The 21,541-nt window shown below is 36.5% G+C and overlaps 1 protein-coding gene across 1 annotated transcript; it reads left to right on the top strand.

The window, feature by feature from the left end:
- Window positions 1–9: 9 nt before the first annotated feature.
- Window positions 10–20,577, top strand: sdcbp (syndecan binding protein (syntenin)). The gene is made up of 9 exons (XM_052560221.1): window positions 10–461; window positions 882–965; window positions 1,084–1,171; window positions 1,312–1,418; window positions 6,856–7,017; window positions 7,274–7,449; window positions 18,729–18,900; window positions 19,036–19,127; window positions 19,267–20,577. Exons 2-9 carry the CDS (start codon window positions 915–917, stop codon window positions 19,319–19,321), a joined length of 903 nt encoding a protein of 300 aa, XP_052416181.1. The 5' UTR covers window positions 10–461; window positions 882–914; the 3' UTR covers window positions 19,322–20,577.
- The last annotated feature ends 964 nt before the right edge of the window (window positions 20,578–21,541 follow it).

The raw sequence follows: 21,541 nt of genomic DNA, 5'->3' as shown, positions 1-21,541 counted from the left end.
CAGCCTATGTCACAAAGGTAAATTCTTCTTCTCAAAAGCAAGACTTTGGAAGACTGAAATATGCTCATAAGATCTGTGTATATTGTTTATTTGATTATTTTGTCTGTGTTGGTTTAGTGCACTGCAGTACTTTCTCTATTTTCAAAAATGTTATTATTTAAACGGTTACAGTCCAGCAAAAAAAGCACAGTCCAATGCTTTTTCCCCCTCGCGTTTTCATGTACTGCAAGTAAGCTATTTTAGTCGAACGAGGGCGCTCACTCAGGGGAGATGTGCTGACTTGCGCTCGAGTGTAGGCTGTATTTCCCTCATCCAGCACACCCGAGGACATTACATTCTTTACCTCTAAGATCCAGTGAACTAAATCAGCTGTCATACGTTTACTATCCAATAAAACGGACCGACGAGCACTGAAGCCGTATAATACTTTATTGGTGCGCCTAGACTTCTGCAGCGTCAAGGTGAGTGCGCATCATCCTGGCCGCATTCTTACAAAGCGCCTGAAAACGAGCTAATGTTGACTTGTCACAGTCACAGCTATCATGTATAAATATTAATCATTGCGACATCATATCTTAAATCGTGCTGTCTTTTATTATATATTCCAATAACGCGCAACCTGTACATTCAAGAAACAAATCTTCCTTCCGCGAACGACCAGAAGCCTAAAAGCGGATATTTGTTGTCATCTAGTATCTTTATAAAGCGAAAACTACACATGGAAATGTGGAAATAAGGAAATGTTTAAAGAAAAATAAATAAAAATAAATAGTATAATAATAATTAGTCTAAGTTTCTATCAGGCCTATAGTGTTTTATGCTTTTAGACAGTAAATTATATTTCTGTTGTTACAATAGCTAAAACATTAACATTTCTTCAGGAAATTCAAGTGGCTCGAAAGAGAATAATAACCATGTCACTGTATCCATCTCTAGAAGACATGAAGGTGGATAAGTTCATGAAGGTTGGAAATTGATTTATTTATGTGTGTATGTATTTTTGTGTGCATGTGTGTATTTAAATATATATACCTATCAGAAATGACCACGCCCCCCCCCCCCACAACCCCCCATTTTATGTAGGCACAGAACACCCCTCCTGCGAGCCCATTAAAGGCTTTACCTCTTCCAGAAACTGAGCCTTACTTTGATCCAAAATCAGAAGAGCTAGGTAAGAATCAGATTCTGTGTTGTACATATGCATGATAACATATATGACAGAAAAGAGACTGAAAAATATAAGTCAATTTGAGATATCAGATTTTTCCCACTTATCTTAGACCATTTGTAATGTTGTCTGTCTCTCTTTAGCTACTTCTAGCAGGTTGTACCCTGGGCTGAATGAGTTTATGGGTCTAAATCTCAGTGCAGAAGCTCAACAAAGTCTTTCCTCTGCAGTTCCTGATGAGACCAGTGGGGTGAGTGTTTTTGTGCCTGAAAACTGCTCATCGGCTTATATCCTTTTTCAAAATAACACACAAAAACAAGACATTCTCTTGTGAAAAAGAAGTACACTTTGCATGTATTAAAAAAAGAGTAGTTACTACAGAAATTATTTACTTTTTGCTTTTTCATTTACAAGTGAAAACAATCCATGACTAAAGGATAAACAAAAAGAAGGCATGAATCAAAATTTTTATTGCTAATAAAACAGGTTGTGTTAAGAAAAATAACTCACAAAATTCTGAGGGTGTATATTCACAAAATAAAATAAGGAACAAAACTATATTCAGGTGAATATTATTCTTTAACCAATTAACCAGGATAAAAGCAACAGGAAATGTAAATATACCACAATGGAGAAAAAACAAAAATAAAACTTAAGAATCCAAGAAAACAGAGTCCTAGAAAACAGAGGATACATCACACTTCGGACTCAAGTAAAACTTTATATGTAATTTCATAATTAAATCCATGGTCTGTCAAATAAGGTTAATGATTATTGCCGAAAGTACAGACAAACATTTATGGTAAAACTAATATACTGTCATGGCTCGTTCACACCAAGCACGATAACTATAAAAATAACGATAAAGATATAGTTCTAAAAATCATTCTCATTATCAAAGAATAGTAGAGTCCACACTACAACTATGACGATAAAGGCACAGAGAAACGATATCATTGGAATCCTTTTCAGAATATTTTTTTCCAACTGGTAAATGATACAAACATTGACAGCCAATCAGAATCCATCCTGCTTTAACAAGCTCAAGAATTTAAAGCGACTGACACATGTGCGCCTAGAATAAACATATGATATCGTTTACTGGTGTGTACGCTAATATCGTTATCTTTATAGTTATCAGTTTTGGTGTGAACGGACTTAACACACCTGTAATGATGGTCCACTGAATGGAAATTTGCAGTTTTATTATACAGAGTGAAATCCAAAACTCCAAACAAAACACAAAGACTTGATTAGACTTGGCTTGACTTAACTTAACTTGACTACAGACATGAAACAACTCACCAAACAGAGGTTAATACATTCAGCATTTGACTTGAAGCACGGGTACAGGTGGTGGTCAACAAGAGCAGCCACTTGCAGTCAGGAGTGTAGTTGAAAACAGACATGTTAGCCAGACACTTTCTGCTCCCGTTAGTGACATTCATGCTGTGATTGCATACTCTATCAAAGATTAAGTAAATTAAATGCAATATTTGCCATCTTTTCAAGAATAAAGTTCAACATAATCATATACTATTTAAATAATAATAAAGTGGGGGTATATATGCTTTTATCAGTGTTTTATGATAAACGTGACTCAATAAAAGAGTGCAACTAAGTAAAAAGCTTTTACTGTTCTAAAAGCACAGATTTGTGGGCGTTATTGGAAATGAAAAGGTTAGATTAAACCCCAAACACTTATGATTGTTGTCATGTGGTGAATTTGGCTGACCTGGGTCTACACAATGCTGTTTAGACCCCGAACCTAATGGCAAAATGAGGGCTAAAATTACCAAACAATAAGGGTCACATGACACAAACCAACCAATGGGAAACAAGGCACAAGACTAAAGCAACCAATCACAACATGAGACACAGACAAGAGTAGCACATGACATGATCACATTAGAGGAAAGAAACACATGAAAAATATCAAAATAAAAGAACAGAAAACATAAACATGAGATGAAACCCAGACCCCATGTTACATATCCTCCTCTAAGGGCAGCTCCAGATGCCCTTAGGTAACACCCAACCTAAAAGTCCAGGAGTGTAGTAGAGTGGAGGTGGAACTGGGGGAGGGATGGCAGGCCAAGCCCATGCAGGGGAACAGGACCTGGATCATGGCATGGCAGAGGAACAGGACTGTGGAGCCGTGGACCTGGACCATCTGGCAATGGCAGATTTGGCTAGTGGATCCATGGTTGACCTGGGCCGTGAAGCAGAGGCAGGTCTAGACTGTGGAGCAGTGGTGGGCCAGGACCATGGTGTAATGGCGGGTATAGGCTGTGAAGCAGTGGCAGACTGTGGAACAATGGAGGACCAGGGCTGTGGAGTAGAGGCAGACTGTGGAACAATGGAGGACCAGGGCTGTGGAGTAGAGGCAGACTGTGGAACAATGGAGGACCTGGGCCATGGCACAGTGGTAGACTGTGGAACAGTGGAGAGCCAGGACCATGGAGCAATGACAGACTGTTAAACAGTGGAGGGTCAAGGCCAGCCAAAGTGTGAAAACACAGTTTGAATTTGGCAGTTGACGTCACTGAACGCTCTAAATCCCATATGTGGGACTGTACTCTCAGGGGCAAGGACATACCGCTCAACAGGTTAACTGCCTAAGTTATTTTAGTTTTATTGTGTTGTTTTAAGTTCCTTGTGAAAATTGTAAATACATCTTTGATTGTCACTTTTAAATTGTTTTCTGTCTCATCTTTTTAAACACTCAAAGCTCTCATGCAATATAATCTGACCCCATTTGAACAATTGTAAATTTTACCAATAGGGCCAAATGTTACAACTTGAATGTTATAGAATAGGCAGAGAATTAAGCTGCCTCAATAGCAATGAGATAGCAGACAGACTATTCTTAAATGGCCTCAATGGCCATAAAAGGCCAAGCAGAGAGTTCATGAATGGCCTACTTGGACCTGACAGGGCAGTCTGTGAGTTCATGAATGGCCTCCATGAAAGCGGATGCCACCACCTCTGTGGCAGATTCGTGGACAGGAAAGGCCTCTGGGGCAGACTCGTGGACAGGAGAGGTCTCAGGAGTGCAGTGTGTAACCCAAACACTCGTCATCACGGGTAGAGGTCTTCATGGGTCCAAAATCCGCAAGAGACCCGTAATGTATTACACCGAACTGACCCGGACCCATCTATTATTTTAAAAGTTGGACCTGGTCCCGTGTAGATCCGAGAAATGCCTACCCGGATCCGACCAGGACCCGTATATTATTTGAAAGCTGGACCCGAACCTGCAGGGTGCACTGTGAAGACATCTAGTCACGGGCAGCGCAGCAGACAGGGCGTTTTGAGTGTGTTGACGTTGTGAGGCTTGAAAGTGTAGAGACCAGTAGGATTCCAGCCGCTCGCACTGACATCAGAGGTGGATCCATGCTTGGGTACTATAGCCCCCACCCACCCTCTCAAAAATTATTAGGGGAAACTTGGATGACATCCATGGCATGACAGGGTTCTGGAAAGGTGGCCATGGCATGACAAGGCTCTCTCTTAACATGGGTCGAGATTCAGGAGAAGCAAGCAGCAGCCATGACATGACAAAGTTCTGACGTGACTGCTGTGGCATGGTGAGGCTCAGGCGTGGTGGCCATCTTGGCCGGGGTTCTCAGACATGGCAGCCATCTTGCGAAGAAACTCTGGGCTGGCAGCCATCTTGCAAAGAGACGCTGAGCTGGTGGCCATCTTGCAAAAAGGCTCTTGAGTGGCGGCAATGTTGTGAAGAGTCTCTTGAGTGGCCGGCATGACGTGAGCAGGCTCTGGCTTGGCAGACATGACATGAAGAGGTCTTGGTATAGCAGATGTGACATGAGCAGGCACTGGAGTAGCTGGCTGTGCAGGCATGATGTGAACAGGTGCTGGCTTTGCAGGCATGATGTGACCAGACGATGGCTTGGCAGACATGACGTAAAGATGTGAAGATGCAAAGCAGATGTGACGTGAGCAGATTCTGGCAGGCATGACCAGAACAGGCCCTGGAGTGGCAGACATGACGTGAGCAGGCTTTGGCTTGGCAGACATGATGGGAGCAGACCCTGGAGTAGCAGACATGACTTGAGCAGGCTTTGGCTTGGCAGGCATGACATGAGCAGGCCCTGGAGTAGCAGACATGAAACAACTCACCAAAAAGTGGTTATATATTCAATACTTAAGGAGAGACAATGGCAACATGAGGGCTATAAATACCAAACAATAAGGGTCACACGAGACAAACCAACCAATGGAAAACAAGGCACATGACTAAAGCAACCAGTCACGAAAGGTGCGTTCGATTTAATGCAGCTCTTCACAAATCAATAAAATTCCCACTTGAAGCAGTGCATGCCGGTTAGAAATTTTGTCTGACTTGAGATGGCACTGATGCCACTTAACTGTCATATGTGGCATCAAAGTAACGCAAGAGCATTTTGAGACCAGCCGGCTGACTCAGATGCAGTGTCTCCAGAGCGACTGCAGGAACAATGATGACGAAACAGCTTTTTCACGATTTGCCAGATTAACCGCATGACAACGATCACATATTTTTGGGTTTATTCTAACCTTTTCAATTCCAATAATAGCCACAAATCTATGTTTTAAGAATGGTAAAAGCTTTTTTACTGTAGTGGCACTGTTATATTGAGTCATGTTTATCATACAACACTGATAAAAGCATATATCCCCCCACTTTATTAGTATTTAAATAGTATATGATCATGTTGAACTTTATTCTCGAAAATATGTCACTGTATTAAGCAGTATATAAAAAGTGATTGTGTTGCTCATGAAAACATTACTGAAACGTCAGTTTATTTGACAAATATCGCATAATTCACTTTCATTACTTTTCATCTGTGCCAGACTTTCACACATTCACATGGAATTCACACTTTCTACTGAATTCACAAAATATTTTCTGATTTATTGGGAACTTATTGTGCCCTTTACTTATCATGCTAATAGCACCTATAACCCCCACATTCCAAAACATTATCACCTGTCCCTCATGCAGCAAGCAGATATTTGGGCAAACAAGCAAAGAACCAGTTAAATACATTTTATAAATTATAAGAGACCGGTAGTTTAAAATAATGTTGGTTGCACTTTATTTTACAGTACGTGTACTAACATGTACTTATAGTGTACTTACAGTGTACTTATCTAAGAAAGTTCTGGTAACACAAGGTAACTACAATGGGGTAGGGTTAGGTTTAGGGGTAGGTTCAGGGTTAGTACATAGTTATTACATAGTTATTGTAATTACTATAATAAGTACATAGTATGTACATGAGAAACAGGACTGTAAAATAAAGTGCTACCATAATGTTACACAAATAATTTCAAACGATTTAAGAAATAATTTATTCTTCAACTTGAACTTACCAATTAATAATTATAAAATCTTGATTGAATCTCCAAAAAAAACCATGAGCAGCATTATTTTAGTGAATCTAAAACTGATGTTGTAACATCACAACATTTGCTCTTACAGGGTTATAAAGCTGTACTTATCTTTGAAATTTAATTTCATAGTTATAACATAATATCATCTTGATTATAGTCACTTAAAACAATATATTCACCTTGAATTAAACCAATTAATTGTGATGTTACCACATGAAGTATATTATGAGTCATTTGACAAAATATTTATTTTACACTATTATATATTCCCCAATTCATTTTAGGTTCTTAGTGTCTGCACACATGGAATGAGCTGGGTGGCAGCCCCCATAACAGGAAGTGACCTGGGGGTGAAGCGGGCAGAGATTCGACAGGGTGTTCGGGAGGTGGTGCTGTGCAAAGACATGGATGGGAAGATTGGACTCCGCCTCAAAGTCATAGATAATGTATTTCTTTAATGTTATAAATACTTTTACACTTGAATTAATATAATTTAATAATCTAGCAATCCAATAAGATACAATCTATTGCAACATATCAATAATCAAAAAGTGAAATAGTGAAAATATACATAACATTTAGATATTTGAATAATTTCCAAATATTTTGTTTTAATTAATGACATCCACATTCACATCATAGCAGTACACTCCAAAAGTATATTTGTAATCTCTGATTAACATTTCCAAATGTGTGTTTCAGGGCGTGTTTGTGCAGTTAGTGCAGGCTAACACTCCTGCAGCACTGGCAGGGCTGCGTTTTGGTGATCAGATTCTGCAGATCAATGGCATATCATGTGCAGGCTGGAGTAGTGATAATGCACATAAGGAGCTCAAGAATGCCAACCCAGAGAAGATCACTTTGGCTGTGCGAGACAGGTACACACACACATGCACACATTCATCATACATAGAGCATTTGTGCAGGTTTCAAATACTCTGCACAATGATGTTTAATTTATGAGGATCAGGTTGTCATTAATTATTCATGAAGAGATCAGATGCCGGAGGGTGTGTGAATGTAGTTTAAGCCTTACAACTGCACAGCAACTATTGTTGTAAACCATTATTAATAAAAAAAATTAAGTAGGTATTAGAGACACTCATGAAAAGAGTTTTAATTTGTCAAATTGTATAAGCCAATTAATTTTTTGGGCAAGGCCTGAATTTTAGCAACAGTAATAACAGGAGACAGGGGAATGGGAAAAGACCTTGATTCAGAATTCAAGCTTGGGTATACACCAAGCACTGTTACACGATCATACCTGTCAACATTTGGGTACTAAAGTACGAGGGGAGAGGGGTATTATTTTATTATAATTAAAAATATATATAATTAAAAATAAGAGTCGTTTTGGTCTAAACAAAGAGCAGAAGGGTTCAACAATTAATGTTTAATAATAATAAATTAAACCATAGCCTTTTGAATTGTAAGTTATATCTCAGTTTATATGTATGTTTTGTTTAGTTTTGTACTGGAGCACCACCTGAGTCTTCTCCCATATCTACCAGTGATCCTTGTTTCCTTCCTGAAGTTTTTCAGTCATGACTATTGGGTAGTTTTTCTATCTGTGTTTTGTTGTTTTATTAACGGGGTCATATGATGCTTTTTTAAAGATCATTATTTTGTGTATTTGGTGTAACATAATATGTTGACATGCTTTAATGTTCAAAACATTAAACAGAGTTGTGTTACATACACAGTGATGAAGCTATGTGTTTGCAGTACACAAGCATGGACGGTTAAGACAGCTGACATCACACAGATCCAGACCCCTCCCACGATTGTTGATTGACACTAGCGTTTTACCTTAGACCCGCCCTGAGTGAGCTGTCATCATTCTGCCATTGTTTAGATGCTGGAGCAGTTGTAGACAAGAATTGTGATTCTTCATAGTTGTAGACAAGTGATTCAGGTGTTTTGTTGTTGGATGTAATAATGAATATAGCATTCATCATTTACTCCCAACATCTGAGCCACTGAAGATGTTTTGTTTTTTCTTTTGTTTTTTCAATCTGCCTAAATGCATTTATGTTTGTGCAAATCATTCATGATTCAGCTTCACCTCCAGAAGAAGTGAGTATAAGTTTTTAATGAATTATACAAATCGCCTTTCCTAATACTGTGATAGTTAGCAAGTTTCATGATGAATGTAGCTAAAGTGTACAGTTTCTCAGAGAACTGCACATCACCGCACAGAGGGAAATGGCCAGGGATAGCAGAACTCATTAGCATTTAAAGGGAAATGCACTGAAACTGCTTGCTGTGAAAAAAGCTATTTTTGACAAGGTAAAAATTTTGTTGTTTTTACACTACCATTGAAACTTTCTTTTACCAAAGTATGTTATAGACTTTATTATTAAGACCCTAAAGACACAGTCAGGTGCAGGGAAAACTGTGTACACAGGGTCTGGGTCCAAATGCAGGTATACTACAAAAAACAAAACTAGACAAGGCCAAACAGAAACAGAAACAGATCAAACAAGATCTGAAAACCACTCAAACAAGAACAGGATAATAACTAGAATACGGTCAGGTTTGTGTGCTGGAGGGGGAACTTAGGACTGAGGCAGAGCCGGCGGGATGGGCACCCAGGGCAGAACCAGTGTGGAGCTGCTATGATGGAACATCAATGGCGGGGGAATTGTGGGGAGCTTTCTGAGCAGACACGGCAACTTTGATATTCTAGGTATTATCAAATTGCCAGAGTTTTGACAATGCGGTGGACGTGGAGGACTATAATGTAAGAAGAGCTCGTTCAAATACTGAGGTGCTAAACCATTCAGGGCTTTATAAGTAATTAGCAACATTTGAAAATCTACACAATGTTTAATACTGTAGGTAGCCAGTGCAGTGTTGACAGAACCGGGCTAATGATGTGACGTGACATGACATACAGCCGAGTCTGGTGACCCATACTCAGAATTCATGCTCTGCATTTAACTCATCCAAAGTGTGAACACACACACACCGTAAACACACACCCAGAGCAGTGAGCAGTCATTTATGCTGCTGCACCCAGGGAGCAGTTGGGGGTTCGGTACCTTGCTCAAGGGCACCTCAGTTGTGGTATTGACAGCCCAAGACTCGAACCCACAATCTTAGGGTTAGAAGTAAAACTCTCTAACCATTAGGCCACTACTTCCCCAAATATGGTTGTACTTCTTGGTTCTAGTAAGAAATAGGGGTGTAAAGATTCACTCGTTTTCTCGATGCATCGTCCAGGTTTGTAATCGATGCATCGAGAAAACGAGTGAATTGTTACACCCCTAGTTCTTTCTAGAACCAATAAGAAACATGATTTAAGTAATTGATTTAAAATGCTAAGAATCAAATGAATCGTTATTTCTATAGCGATTCAGTGCTTTCAAAATATATACACAATAAATTACTACACGCAAAAATTAATGGAGACCTTGAAAAATGTTTGTGCCTCGCATCTCTCCTTAATACGCTCCACTATTAAATTAAATTTATTGCATGGACGGAGCATATATGTAAGTGTCATTAAAGTGTCAGTAAATCATACGCACAGTTCCATTGAATGATAAATGTGTACAGATGCTATAAAGTATATTTTCTACCTTATTCTGTGCAGAAAATTAAAACAATAGCTAATTAAATGTAGTAGCCTATATAAAACAATCATAAAATTGGCATTAGGTAACAATTATCGATTACAAATAATGATTATTGTCGAGCAGTGCTTTATTTGATTTCTTAGAGCAAATTAAAAGTAATAAAAAAATAAGAGAATTCCTTGTAAAAATAATAATAATAATGCATAGGCTACATACATAAAATTATTGTATTTGACATTTGTCTCTTCCGAATTGATGGCTACGCCCTTGGTGTGACAAAATGCTAGTTTATACATAATACTTTTAAAGCTCTTTTTTTAAATCTTGGCTAACATACATTTTTACGTATAGCCATTTCATGCAATAGCATCATTAAACTAGCATCTAACAAAGGACAAAAGTTTTTTTTTTTTTCTAATTGTGAATCGAATCGAATTGAATCATTCTAAATTTGCAAAAATCATTCTTGTATCGAATCGAAAACCTATGAATCATGATTCGTGAATCGAATCGAATCGAATCGCTGCCTACCCAAAGATTCAAGATTCAAAGTCCTAGTAAGAACTCTAAATGCTGCATTTTGGACTAGCTGGAGTTTGTTTAATAAGCATGCAGAACAACCACCCAATAAAGCATTACAATAATCTAACCTTGAGGTCATAAACGCATGGATTAACATTTCTGCATTTGACATTGAGAGCATAGGCCATAATTTAGATAAATTTTTGAGATGGAAAAATGCAGTTTTACAAATGCTAGAAACGTGGCTTTCTAAGGAAAGATTGCAATCAAATAGCACACCTAGGATCCTAACTGATTACGAATAATTGACAGAGAAGCCATCAAGTCTTAGACAGCGTTCTAGGTTTTTACATGCAGAGTTTTTAGGTCCTATAATTATAATAATTTTGTAATTTAGCAGTAAGTAATTACTCATCATCTAGATTTTTATATCGCCTATGCATTCTGTTATTAATTGTGAATGGATGCCACCGCCTCGGAGGAACTGGACACTGCCACGTCTGGAGCTTTGTAAGCAGTCTGCTGCCTCAGGAGAACAGTGAGCAGATACCGCTGCTTCTGGAGCTCTGTGAGCGGACACCACCACCTTGGGGAAACATGAGCGTACACCACCATTTCTGGAGCATTATGAGTGGACACTGCTGCCTCAGGGGAATTGTGAACGGACACCGTCACCTCGGGGGAACCTTGAGGGGACACCGCCATGTCTGGAGCTTTGTAAGCAGACTGCTGCCTTAGGACAACTGTGAGCGGATACCGCTGCTTCTGTTATTATTCATAATTAGTAATTATTATATGATGCAGTCACACTTGTAGCAATATTTGTTAGTTCTGCTGTTCCAACATAGTAAAATTAATTAGTTTAACCCAAGCTAAAGAATAAGAATGCACATTTGATCAGATACAACTATACTCACAATTTAAGATACATTATTCAAATGCTTGGCGAAAGAGATGCGTTTTTTAATCTAGATTTAAACAGAGAGAGTTTGTCTGAACCCCGAACATTATCAGGAAGGCTATTCCAGAGTTCGGGAGCCAAATGTGAAAAAGCTCTACCTCCTTTAGTGGACTTTGCTATCCTAGGAACTACCAAAAGTCCAGAGTTTTGTGACCTTAGGGAGCATGATGGATTATACCGTGGTAGAAGGCTAGTTAGGTATGCAGGAGCTAAACCATTTAGTGCTTTATACACTGTTAGCCCTTACCAGGTTTTTTTACAGTAAAATACTGGCAACACTGTTGCCAGCTAGTTGCTGTAATGAATCTTTAACAGTAACTAACTGGCAACAGTGTTGCTAGTATTTTACTGTAACTGAACCATTACAGTGACTAACTGGCAACAGTGTTGCCAGTTATATACTGTAAATAAAGATTTACAGTGAATAACTGGCTGGAGTGTTGGCAGTTATTTACCGTAATTACACGAAACCACTCAGTATAATACTGCATATAAATTTACTGTATATAATATTTTGTGTAACACCAGAATGACAATATTTTTTTTTTTTTTTTTTTTTAAAGAGAATGCATATAAAATGTTCATACAAATATATTTTATTAATTTGGGAAAAACAAATACATAACATGAAATGTATCACAAAATTAAACAAATCAGAACATATACTAAAACACAAAAACAACCACATTATCTATAGAATTGGCTAAACAACATCTTACAACATCAGTAAAAATTCTAAACAAAATACAAGTATTCTTATTTCCTTAACAATATAATAACAAAAGTAAAATAAATAACAACAACGCCAGTGTATTTTAGTAACTTAATTAATCAAGCATATTTTCAATAAAAGCAAATTAATGAAATCAATATTTACAATAAAATTATAACAGAATAGAAATAATTTTTTCTTCCTTTACAATATTACACACACACACAAAATAAGTAGTGACAAAATATAATACTCATTCACCATTGACCCACATGTTGTTCCAAACCTGTAATAATTCAACAAATATTAAATGACCAGTTTATGTCTTTATAATGAAAGTCTTAAGAAATACTGCTTTTGCTTACTTTTTTCTATTCAAATTCGGTAAGGCTCTGCAAAAATGTATGGACATGTGGATTCACATTTTGAACCTTTCTTTTAACTGTAGACTCAGTTTTGTGGCTTAAAAAGGAAAATATATATATATACTTGTATTATGAGAACCAAGTACAACAACAAATACACATTGGCAAAAAAGATATTCCTTAAATAAAACCATGATTGGACATAATGATTTTTAACACTTACCTTTGAATAAGCTCAAGTGTGGCACTGGCTGATTCTTGGTACTCAATATTAAAAACATATAAGCAACCAAAAAGCACAGAGAGTGCTGCAGCAAAAACCAGCTTCTCTTCAATGCAATGTGTCACTTTCCCCTCAATGCTGACCATCCACTTAGATGAGGTTAGAAGTTTATCTCCTGAAAAATGAAAAGTTACCATGAAAACTGCAAAGAAACATATAGGTTGTTTACTATATATTTTATGCCTACCAAGCATGACTAGCCTTAGTGTGGCTGGTAGGGTTTGCTCAGTCTCTATTGACATCTTGGTGGAAGTTAAAAAATAAAAGTGACATGACATTCAGCCAAGTAGGGTGACCCATACTCAGAATTCGTGCTCTGCATTTAACCCATCCAAAGTGCACACACACAGAGCAGTGAACACACACACACACACACACTGTGAACACACACCCAGAGCAGTGGGCAGCCATTTATGCTGCAGCACCCAGGGAGCAGTTGGGGGTTCAATGCCTTGCTCAAGGGCACCTAAGTTGTGGTATTGAGGGTGGATAGAGCACTGTACATGCACTCCCCCCACCTACAATTCCTGCCGGCCCGACTCTAACTCACAACCCTTCGATTGAGAGTCCGACTCTCTAACCACTAGGCCTTTACTTCCTTTGTTTCCAGAATGCTATATGGTTAGCTGAGTTTTGAGCCTCTCCTTAAAACTTAGAGTGACATCCCTTGGTGTTGCAAAATATTTAATTGATCAAAAATTTACCAACTCAGATTGTTTATTTATTTAGTAATGTTTTATTTATTCATTTAATTGGTTAGTCAACAATAGTTTCCTTGAAAACAACATAAAAAATAGATTACTCAGCAAAAACGTAGCAATATTCCCTTTAAAAGGGTTTATTTTAATAGTTTTATTTAATTATTTAAATAAAATTTGTGAATTAAAGGGAGTGAGCAAACTTTTTTACCATCTCATGAATTCGCAAGTGGAAGCACATCTCTGAAAAATTACAAGTCACAAATGCACACGCTAGGACCTGACAGTGTTCGCCTGTGGATGCCTATGTATAACTTTATATCGTTTTTGATTGCCTGTGATTTCTGTGCATATGAGACCTAAACAAATTTCTTAAATGCACAAGGGCACTTCTGCATTCCACAGGCATATTGAAAATTTGCTCTATGTTGGTGTCTTTTTATATGTGCATAAAAAACACTAAGCTGGTGGAAAGGCACATTGCACAGTTTGCAACTGTACATTGTGGCAAATGTTGACTAACCAATTAAATGAATAAATAAAACATTACTAAATAAATAAACAATCTGAGTTGGTAAATTTTTGATCAATTAAATATTTTGCAACACCAAGGGATGTCACTCAAAGTTTTAAGGAGAGGCTCAAAACTCAGCTAACAATATAGCATTCTGGAAACAAAGGAAGTCCAAGAACAAATAATAACGATTAAACTTCACATAAAGTATTCTAGAAACCACACTTAAATTTGAACAGTTTACTTCTTGTGTAAGGTTCCATTTTAAGGCTTAAAACGTGAAAACGTCGCAACTGTTGGACTAACAATGCACACTTGAAAAGTAAACAAATGACTTGACCTCCAGGCTGCCTTAAAGAGGCAACACCTTCACTTTTAGAATAAGTGCGTCAGTGCGTGTGTATGTGTGTGTTAATGCATATTGCATAAATCCTTGGTTTCTGCCTGAATATGTGTATACTTCACAATATAATGTGCCGTAATGCACTCGAGTAGTGTCGGAGGACAGTAATTTACTGATTAATGTGACAGTTGGTACCTGTAATGGGTACATAGAGTAATTTACTGTAATTTATTATTTGAGCTGCATACATTCTTAAAGATGCACCTCATATTACAGTAAGATATTGTTCCCAGAAGATACAGCAAAACACTGGCTATTTTACAGTTATTTACCCTAGAAAATACAGCAAGGGTTAACAGTGTAGGTAAGTAATGATAATTTGTAACTGATACTGGACTTAATAGGTAGCCAGTGCAGACTTTAAAATTGGGGTAATATCTATATTACTATTATAATTGGGATCATATTTTCTTGACCTGGTAAGGACTCCAGCTGCTGAATTTTTGACTACCTGTAGCTTGTTTATTGAAGAAGCAGGACAACCACCTAGAAGTGCATTACAATAGTCCAGTCTAGAGGTAATGAATGCATGAACTAGCTTTTCTGCATCAGAAACAGATAACATGTTTCATAGCTTGGCAATGTTTCTAAGATGGAAGAATGCAGTTTTTGTAACATGGGAAATGTGATTTTCAAAAGACAATATAACACCCAGATTTTTGACTGTAGAAGAAGTAACAGTACATCCGTCTAGTTGCAGATTGTAATCTACAAGATTCTGTGTAGTGTTTTTTGGTCCAATAATTAATATCTCTGTCTTATCCTAAATTAATTGGAGAAAATTATTGGTCATCCAATCTTTTAAATTTTTTACACACTCTGTTAGCTTAGATAACTTAGAGGTTTCATCTGGTCTCGTTGAGATATATTGCTGAGTATCATCAGCATAACAGTGGAAGCTAATTCCGTATTTTCTAATAATATTACCAAGGGGCAACATGTATATTGAAAATAGAAGGGGACCTATGACGGATCCTTGTGGCACTCCATATTTTACTGATGATAAATGAGATGACTCCCTATTTATCCATGTGAGTCAAATGTTTTTATTTTATTCAATCTTTTTTAGGTATGGGGGTGCTATTATAGTGACATACAAGAGTCATAGACTAGGTGTGCATGTGTCCGTTATTATTGATGTGCAAACAAACCTATTTGCACTCATGATGAACGGATCGCTATAACATCTTAATTCTGCTTGAAAACAGTTCTGTATATTCACATAGTTGTCAAAATTACAGTATTTCACAAAACCCATTCTTTAAACTACATACACAAAACCCCTGACTCTTCTGGCAAAATCAAACACATGCCTCAAAACCATTTGATCTGTGTTCAAAATCAAACAATGCTTTCAAAAACATAAACCCATCCAGTCAATATATAAACACTCATCAGCATTCATTAGACACTACATCAAAAAATTGACAACACAGCGTCCAGGGCATGTAGTTACAGATTATATATATATATATATATATATATATATATATATATTATTGCATATTGAAAATAATTTTGCCATAAATATACGTAAATAATTTACAACTCAGTACAGCAAATATATTGCATACTGTAAGTACTGCAAGTAATACAGAAATTCTATACTGTATTTTCAGCATAAAAATAAAGTAAGCTCAAAGAACAAAGACAACTCTAAATGCAAAGTGTATTACACAAAACATTGTGCAAATGCAAAATCAAAGTCAATGAGAGACTCATTCTGCCTCAGCATCCTGATGGTGGAGAGCCACTGGAAATGGTAGAAAGGCTGACACTGTTGATAGCTTCAAAGTTTACATTGTCTTCTACAAGTCTTTGCTGTATTTCATGCAGTCGGAAGACATTGTTTTAATGGACCATATGAACAATGAGAGCCTCTTGCTGTTGGGAGAACGAAGGAGTCCTTGCACCCTCATTTGGTAGTCTTGCAATTCTACAAAAGGGAAAATGCTCTTACAAATGTATACATACAGAAACAATAGTAATGGAAATTACATTCATATGTAAATTGTATTCTATTTTTTTTTTCTTTTTTCCACACTCCCCTTTCTATTGACAAACTGATGTGCTATATCAAATGTCAAATTAGAAAAACAATAAATTTACCTGTTCTCTTCTCTGAATGTCTTGATTATGGTGGCCACAGTTGTCCTTGTACTCTTCCTCCTCGTCCACGACCTCTTACACAAACTCTTCCTCCTCTTCCTCTCACATTGTTTCCGCCCATCGTGGTATCAACACCCAACGTACCTGGGCCACCTGGACTGGCTTATTCTAGACAACTGATTTGGTCAAATCATTAGAAACAAGTGTGAACAATTTTGAGTTGTTGTGTGTAAACGATGACAGTTGTGTTGTAGTTGTGTTTAACTTTTGCCACATGTATTTACCATTTTGCAACACAGTGCAAACAGTGTCTTAACTACCTGAACTAGTTTAAGATTTTGCCTTCAAAGTGACTGATTCGACAAATGGGTTTAGGCCACTGAGCATAGGGTTCAGAGAATGGGGTTTAGTGTTTTAGCAGTTGTGAAATACTGTAATGTACAGCAAGTGTTTTATAACAGATGTACAGAACCGTGTTTTGGTGAAGTGTCTGAGGATCAGTTAAGTACATATGGGCATCAAACGCTTCATTCACACTAAATTCACTTATTATGACAGAGGAACTATTTACTGATGACAATGCCTTACGATCGTCGTGTCCCCACAAATTCATAAAGTTTAATTTTTCATTTGTGCTTTGGTGTGTTTAGTTATGCTGCATGGATCTGTGTACAGTATGCAGTTCTTTGGCGTTTCCCTGTGGTGTTGTTTGGTTTGGCAGGTTGACGTGCTTATTTGTTAAAGTTACTTTATAATTAAGGTTTACAATACTTTTAAGTAGCTACTTTTAAGTTTTCAACAATTTGCAGTGATATTTTTGCAAAGTGTGTATTGATTTGGAGAGGAGGGGGGCCTTGGAATAAAAAAGGTTGAGAACCACTGGCCTAGACAAATATTTCACATTCTGAGAATTCTGTTTGACTTTTTGGAGATCAACTACTCCTCCCTGTGGATTACTTCTGACCTATCTGACTTTCTCCATATTGAATTTTATAATATTGAATTTGATGTTCCAAATTTCCTCTTCATCTTTAAAACTTGAAGCTGTATTTTAAAAAACTGGATATTTGCGGTCTAAGATTTCAGAAAAAATAATTGCTGTTTAAAAATAACGTCTTGATAAATTCAGTAGTGTTAAATTTCAAATGTTTCAAATTTCTAATTCAGAACCATGTTAAATGCCACAAAATATTCAGTTTTGTTAAATGGCACTTGTCAATAATTCAAATTTAAACAATACATATTCAATTAGTTTTGTCATACTGTAAGCTCCATGGTCACAGTGCTTGCCAGCAGTCACCAACCTGCCAGCCCTGCAGTCACCACCCTTGGAATGCTCATCACACCCTCCAGAGCCTTTGGGGGAGCCTAAGCAGATGAATTCCTTCTGTCTCACTCAGGCCAAATGACAATGGAAAACTGTAAATATACTGCCTTTATTGTATAACCACACTGCTCTGATCAATCTGAACGTTGAATGCTTTCACTCTGAATCCATCACCTTCCTGATTCAGGAGGGCTCAACATCAGATATCATCCTAGGAAGTTTCTGGCTCCCATGGAGGAGTGTGTCAAGGAAATCTTAACAGGGTTACATCCACTCTTCAACTTTGCCTGCCTCTTCCATTTTCTTCTGTTTGGCTTGAGGTAGGGCTGTGCAAAAAATCGAATGCGATTTTCATGCACATCTCATGGTTGCCTGGTTTTCACAACAAATCCTGCCCAGTTGCTTCACAATACTAGTTCAAAACTAGCCCAATCGCGTTTCCAGGAAGTTCCCAGATAAAAAATTGCTTTCCGTGGTTAAAATTTACATTTTATGGCATGATTGCCTTGGCAAAATTTGCATTTTAGGGGCTAAATATCCCGTTATTGGTATTATATATATATATATATATATATATATATAATAAAAAAAGTAAAAACAAAAATGTTGCCTGAAATACTAACAAATGCATGTTCATTATGCAATTATAAACCAGCACTGAAAATACTTTTACTGTTTGCAGGCCATTGGAGCGAACTGTCACTCTTCACAAGGACATGAATGGCCAGCTCGGCTTTCTTTTTAAAAAGGGTCGAATCACCTCAATAGTAAAAGACAGCTCAGCTGCACGTAACGGCCTCCTTACTGATCATCAGATCTGTGAGATCAATGGTCAGAATATAATCGGACTAAAGGTAAATGACTTCAGTATATTGCATTTGTTGGTTTTCCTTCTTTCTCTTTTGCTGTCTCCTTAATCACAACATGGCCCTTTAAAGCACTTGATTTCAATTTAAGACACTTTCTTCTCTTTTCATCTCTTTGATTAGGACTCCCAAATCACAGACATCCTTAATTCCAGCGGAGGAGTTGTCACAGTAACTGTGATGCCAGTGGTCATCTTTGAACACATGATGAAAAGGTATGGAAAAGAAACCGCGGGTGGACAGAACTCAATGCCAATCAGCAGTCTATTCATGCAACTTTACTGAAAGTATCTTTTTCCCCTTCTTTTATTGCATCTCACAAATGTATTCTTAACATTCTTTTTCTCGCTGCAGGATGTCCAGCAGTATTGTAAAGTCACTAATGGACCATTCTATTCCTGAGGTGTGAGATCGTTTGGATCAAACTGTACAGCTGAGGATGATTTGGCCACAGTTTTTGGAGAGCTCACATTTTGTTTGGAGTACAAGTTCAGTAGTGTGTCCACAATCATTTGATTTTATGTTTGTTTATTTAAGTTTAAGAAGTTATTGACGGGCAAAAAAAGACAAAGGAAGGAGAACCCGAGAGTTATTTGTTTCAGTTTTTCCTTTAAATTAATAGTATACCCCAAAAATAACAAGTTACATTTAGTTACCTTTATGTTGTTCCAAACCAATATGGCTTTCTTTTTTTTTTTTACAACAACATTTTTATTCAGATTAATTTCACTTTCAGAAATAAATCACAAGTCAAGGTTCAACAGAACTATGTACAAACAGATGCCATGAAGCCGTCCACTTATACAGAGAAAGAGGAAGAAAAATAAAAGTACTAAAAAAATCAGTGAAACCAATATGGCTTTCTGACATATCACACAAGAGAAAATGTTAGGCCATATGCAAAATGTTCACACTGCTCTTTTTCTTTCACTGAAAGTGGGGTTCGATGCTTTTGAACCTAAAAAGTACAGCAAACCATGAACCAACTTACTGTGCTATATTCTAACTCATATGAAGGTAAAAATAGTGTGGAACACATTAGAGTATAATTCATTAACTGATAAAATTCACTAATCCTCTCCTGCCATAGCTGTCAAATGCCATTATTACGTTTGCATATTAAAACTGGTTCATCACGATCAATCATAACACGAGCAACAACCAATGCAGATTTGCGTCTTCACACTTCATAATCATATAAACATGAATGCAAATAGGGAGCTGAAGTGGAGAAGATTTTCAGCAAGTAACAACTTAAACTTCAGTATGTTTTCTTATTTAAAGCTATATATATCTTCAGAAGACTTACAGCACATAAGTCATATGGTTTAGTTTTATGACATATTATTCATAGTGCTATTTTAAATTGAAGTACTCTGTCCCCATTCATGTCCTCATTTTAGTGTGAATATTCTGCTTAGCATCCACTTGGGCTAAGAATAAGGTTTGGAACAACATAAAAATGAGTAAATGTTGACAAATTTTCATTGTTGGGTGATGCTTTTAATTCATCTCCTTCATCTTTAGATATTTTTGTTAAGCTTAAAGCTAAATTCAATTACTTGCAACATATATCTCACAAAAAGCATTCTGAATTATCGTCAACATGCATTACAGAATGCTGATGCTGTAAATCAGTCATAATAAATAATGCTGTTAAAATTGCTTTCTAAAAGCCATTAAAAAAAAAAACTATGCACTGCTGAAGAGTTATATATGTATATATATATATATATATATATATATATATATATATATATATATATATATATATATATATATATATATATATATATATATATATATATATATATGTATATATATATATATATATATATATATATATATATATATATATATATATATATATATAACATTACAGAATTCAAAGATTAATTATGTGATGACTTTATGTTTTCTGTACTGAGTTATAATTGCAGTACAGTTTTGTGCCCATGCATTCTTCTTGTTTTTATTCTTTACATTTGTTTATGTTTGTGTGGCCTGTGTGGTTTGGTACTTGTTGTGCTATCTTGCTATTACATGTTCATCTAAAGCCTCATTTGACAGTATCAGGCTGTGAATTACAGCTAAAAAAATCTATTATTTTCACTGTTTTCATATAAAATGATATATTTAATTTTTAGCAACCTATTTTTCCGTCCATAAGTGTAAAAATAAATAAATAAATAAAAATGTAATAATAATATAAGATAATTATGTTGTTATATTTATAAAATAATTAGATTTCTATTCTAGATTTCAATTTCTATAGTAATTAGTAATAGCAATCATAAATTCTACTGTTTTAATATAATTCCAAACACAGCTATAAATTCAGAATTGTATAGCTAAACAGTGGCATCGAGTCAAAAGCAATACTAATTTGTTGATGCTTATAAAATCTGTCTTAACTGTCTTCATGAAACGTTTTGCAGTTCTGACAAAATATAAAAATAGCCAGCTAGATAATGTTGATTTGGTCATATATTTTAATTAGTGTTCAATACATAAAAGCAAACCACATTTTTAAGGTTGCAAGCCAAGGCATAATATCACATATAGCTACATGACAAATGAACATGAGACACTGAAAATACAGCACTGAATCCTATTGGGCGAGTGGAAT

Source organism: Carassius gibelio, chromosome B7 (genome assembly GCF_023724105.1).
Source record: "Carassius gibelio isolate Cgi1373 ecotype wild population from Czech Republic chromosome B7, carGib1.2-hapl.c, whole genome shotgun sequence".
Classification (NCBI taxonomy): domain Eukaryota; kingdom Metazoa; phylum Chordata; class Actinopteri; order Cypriniformes; family Cyprinidae; genus Carassius; species Carassius gibelio.
This window is presented reverse-complemented; position numbering and strand designations above follow the sequence as displayed.

Excerpts from the sequence above, each read along its gene's own strand:
- sdcbp (XM_052560221.1), top strand. The coding sequence starts at position 915 with ATGTCACTGTATCCATCTCTAGAAGACATGAAGGTGGATAAGTTCATG. Across the intron at positions 1,172-1,311 it reads TCCAAAATCAGAAGAGCTAG|CTACTTCTAGCAGGTTGTAC; the intron begins GTAAGAATCAGA and ends GTCTCTCTTTAG. Across the intron at positions 18,901-19,035 it reads AGAATATAATCGGACTAAAG|GACTCCCAAATCACAGACAT; the intron begins GTAAATGACTTC and ends CTCTTTGATTAG.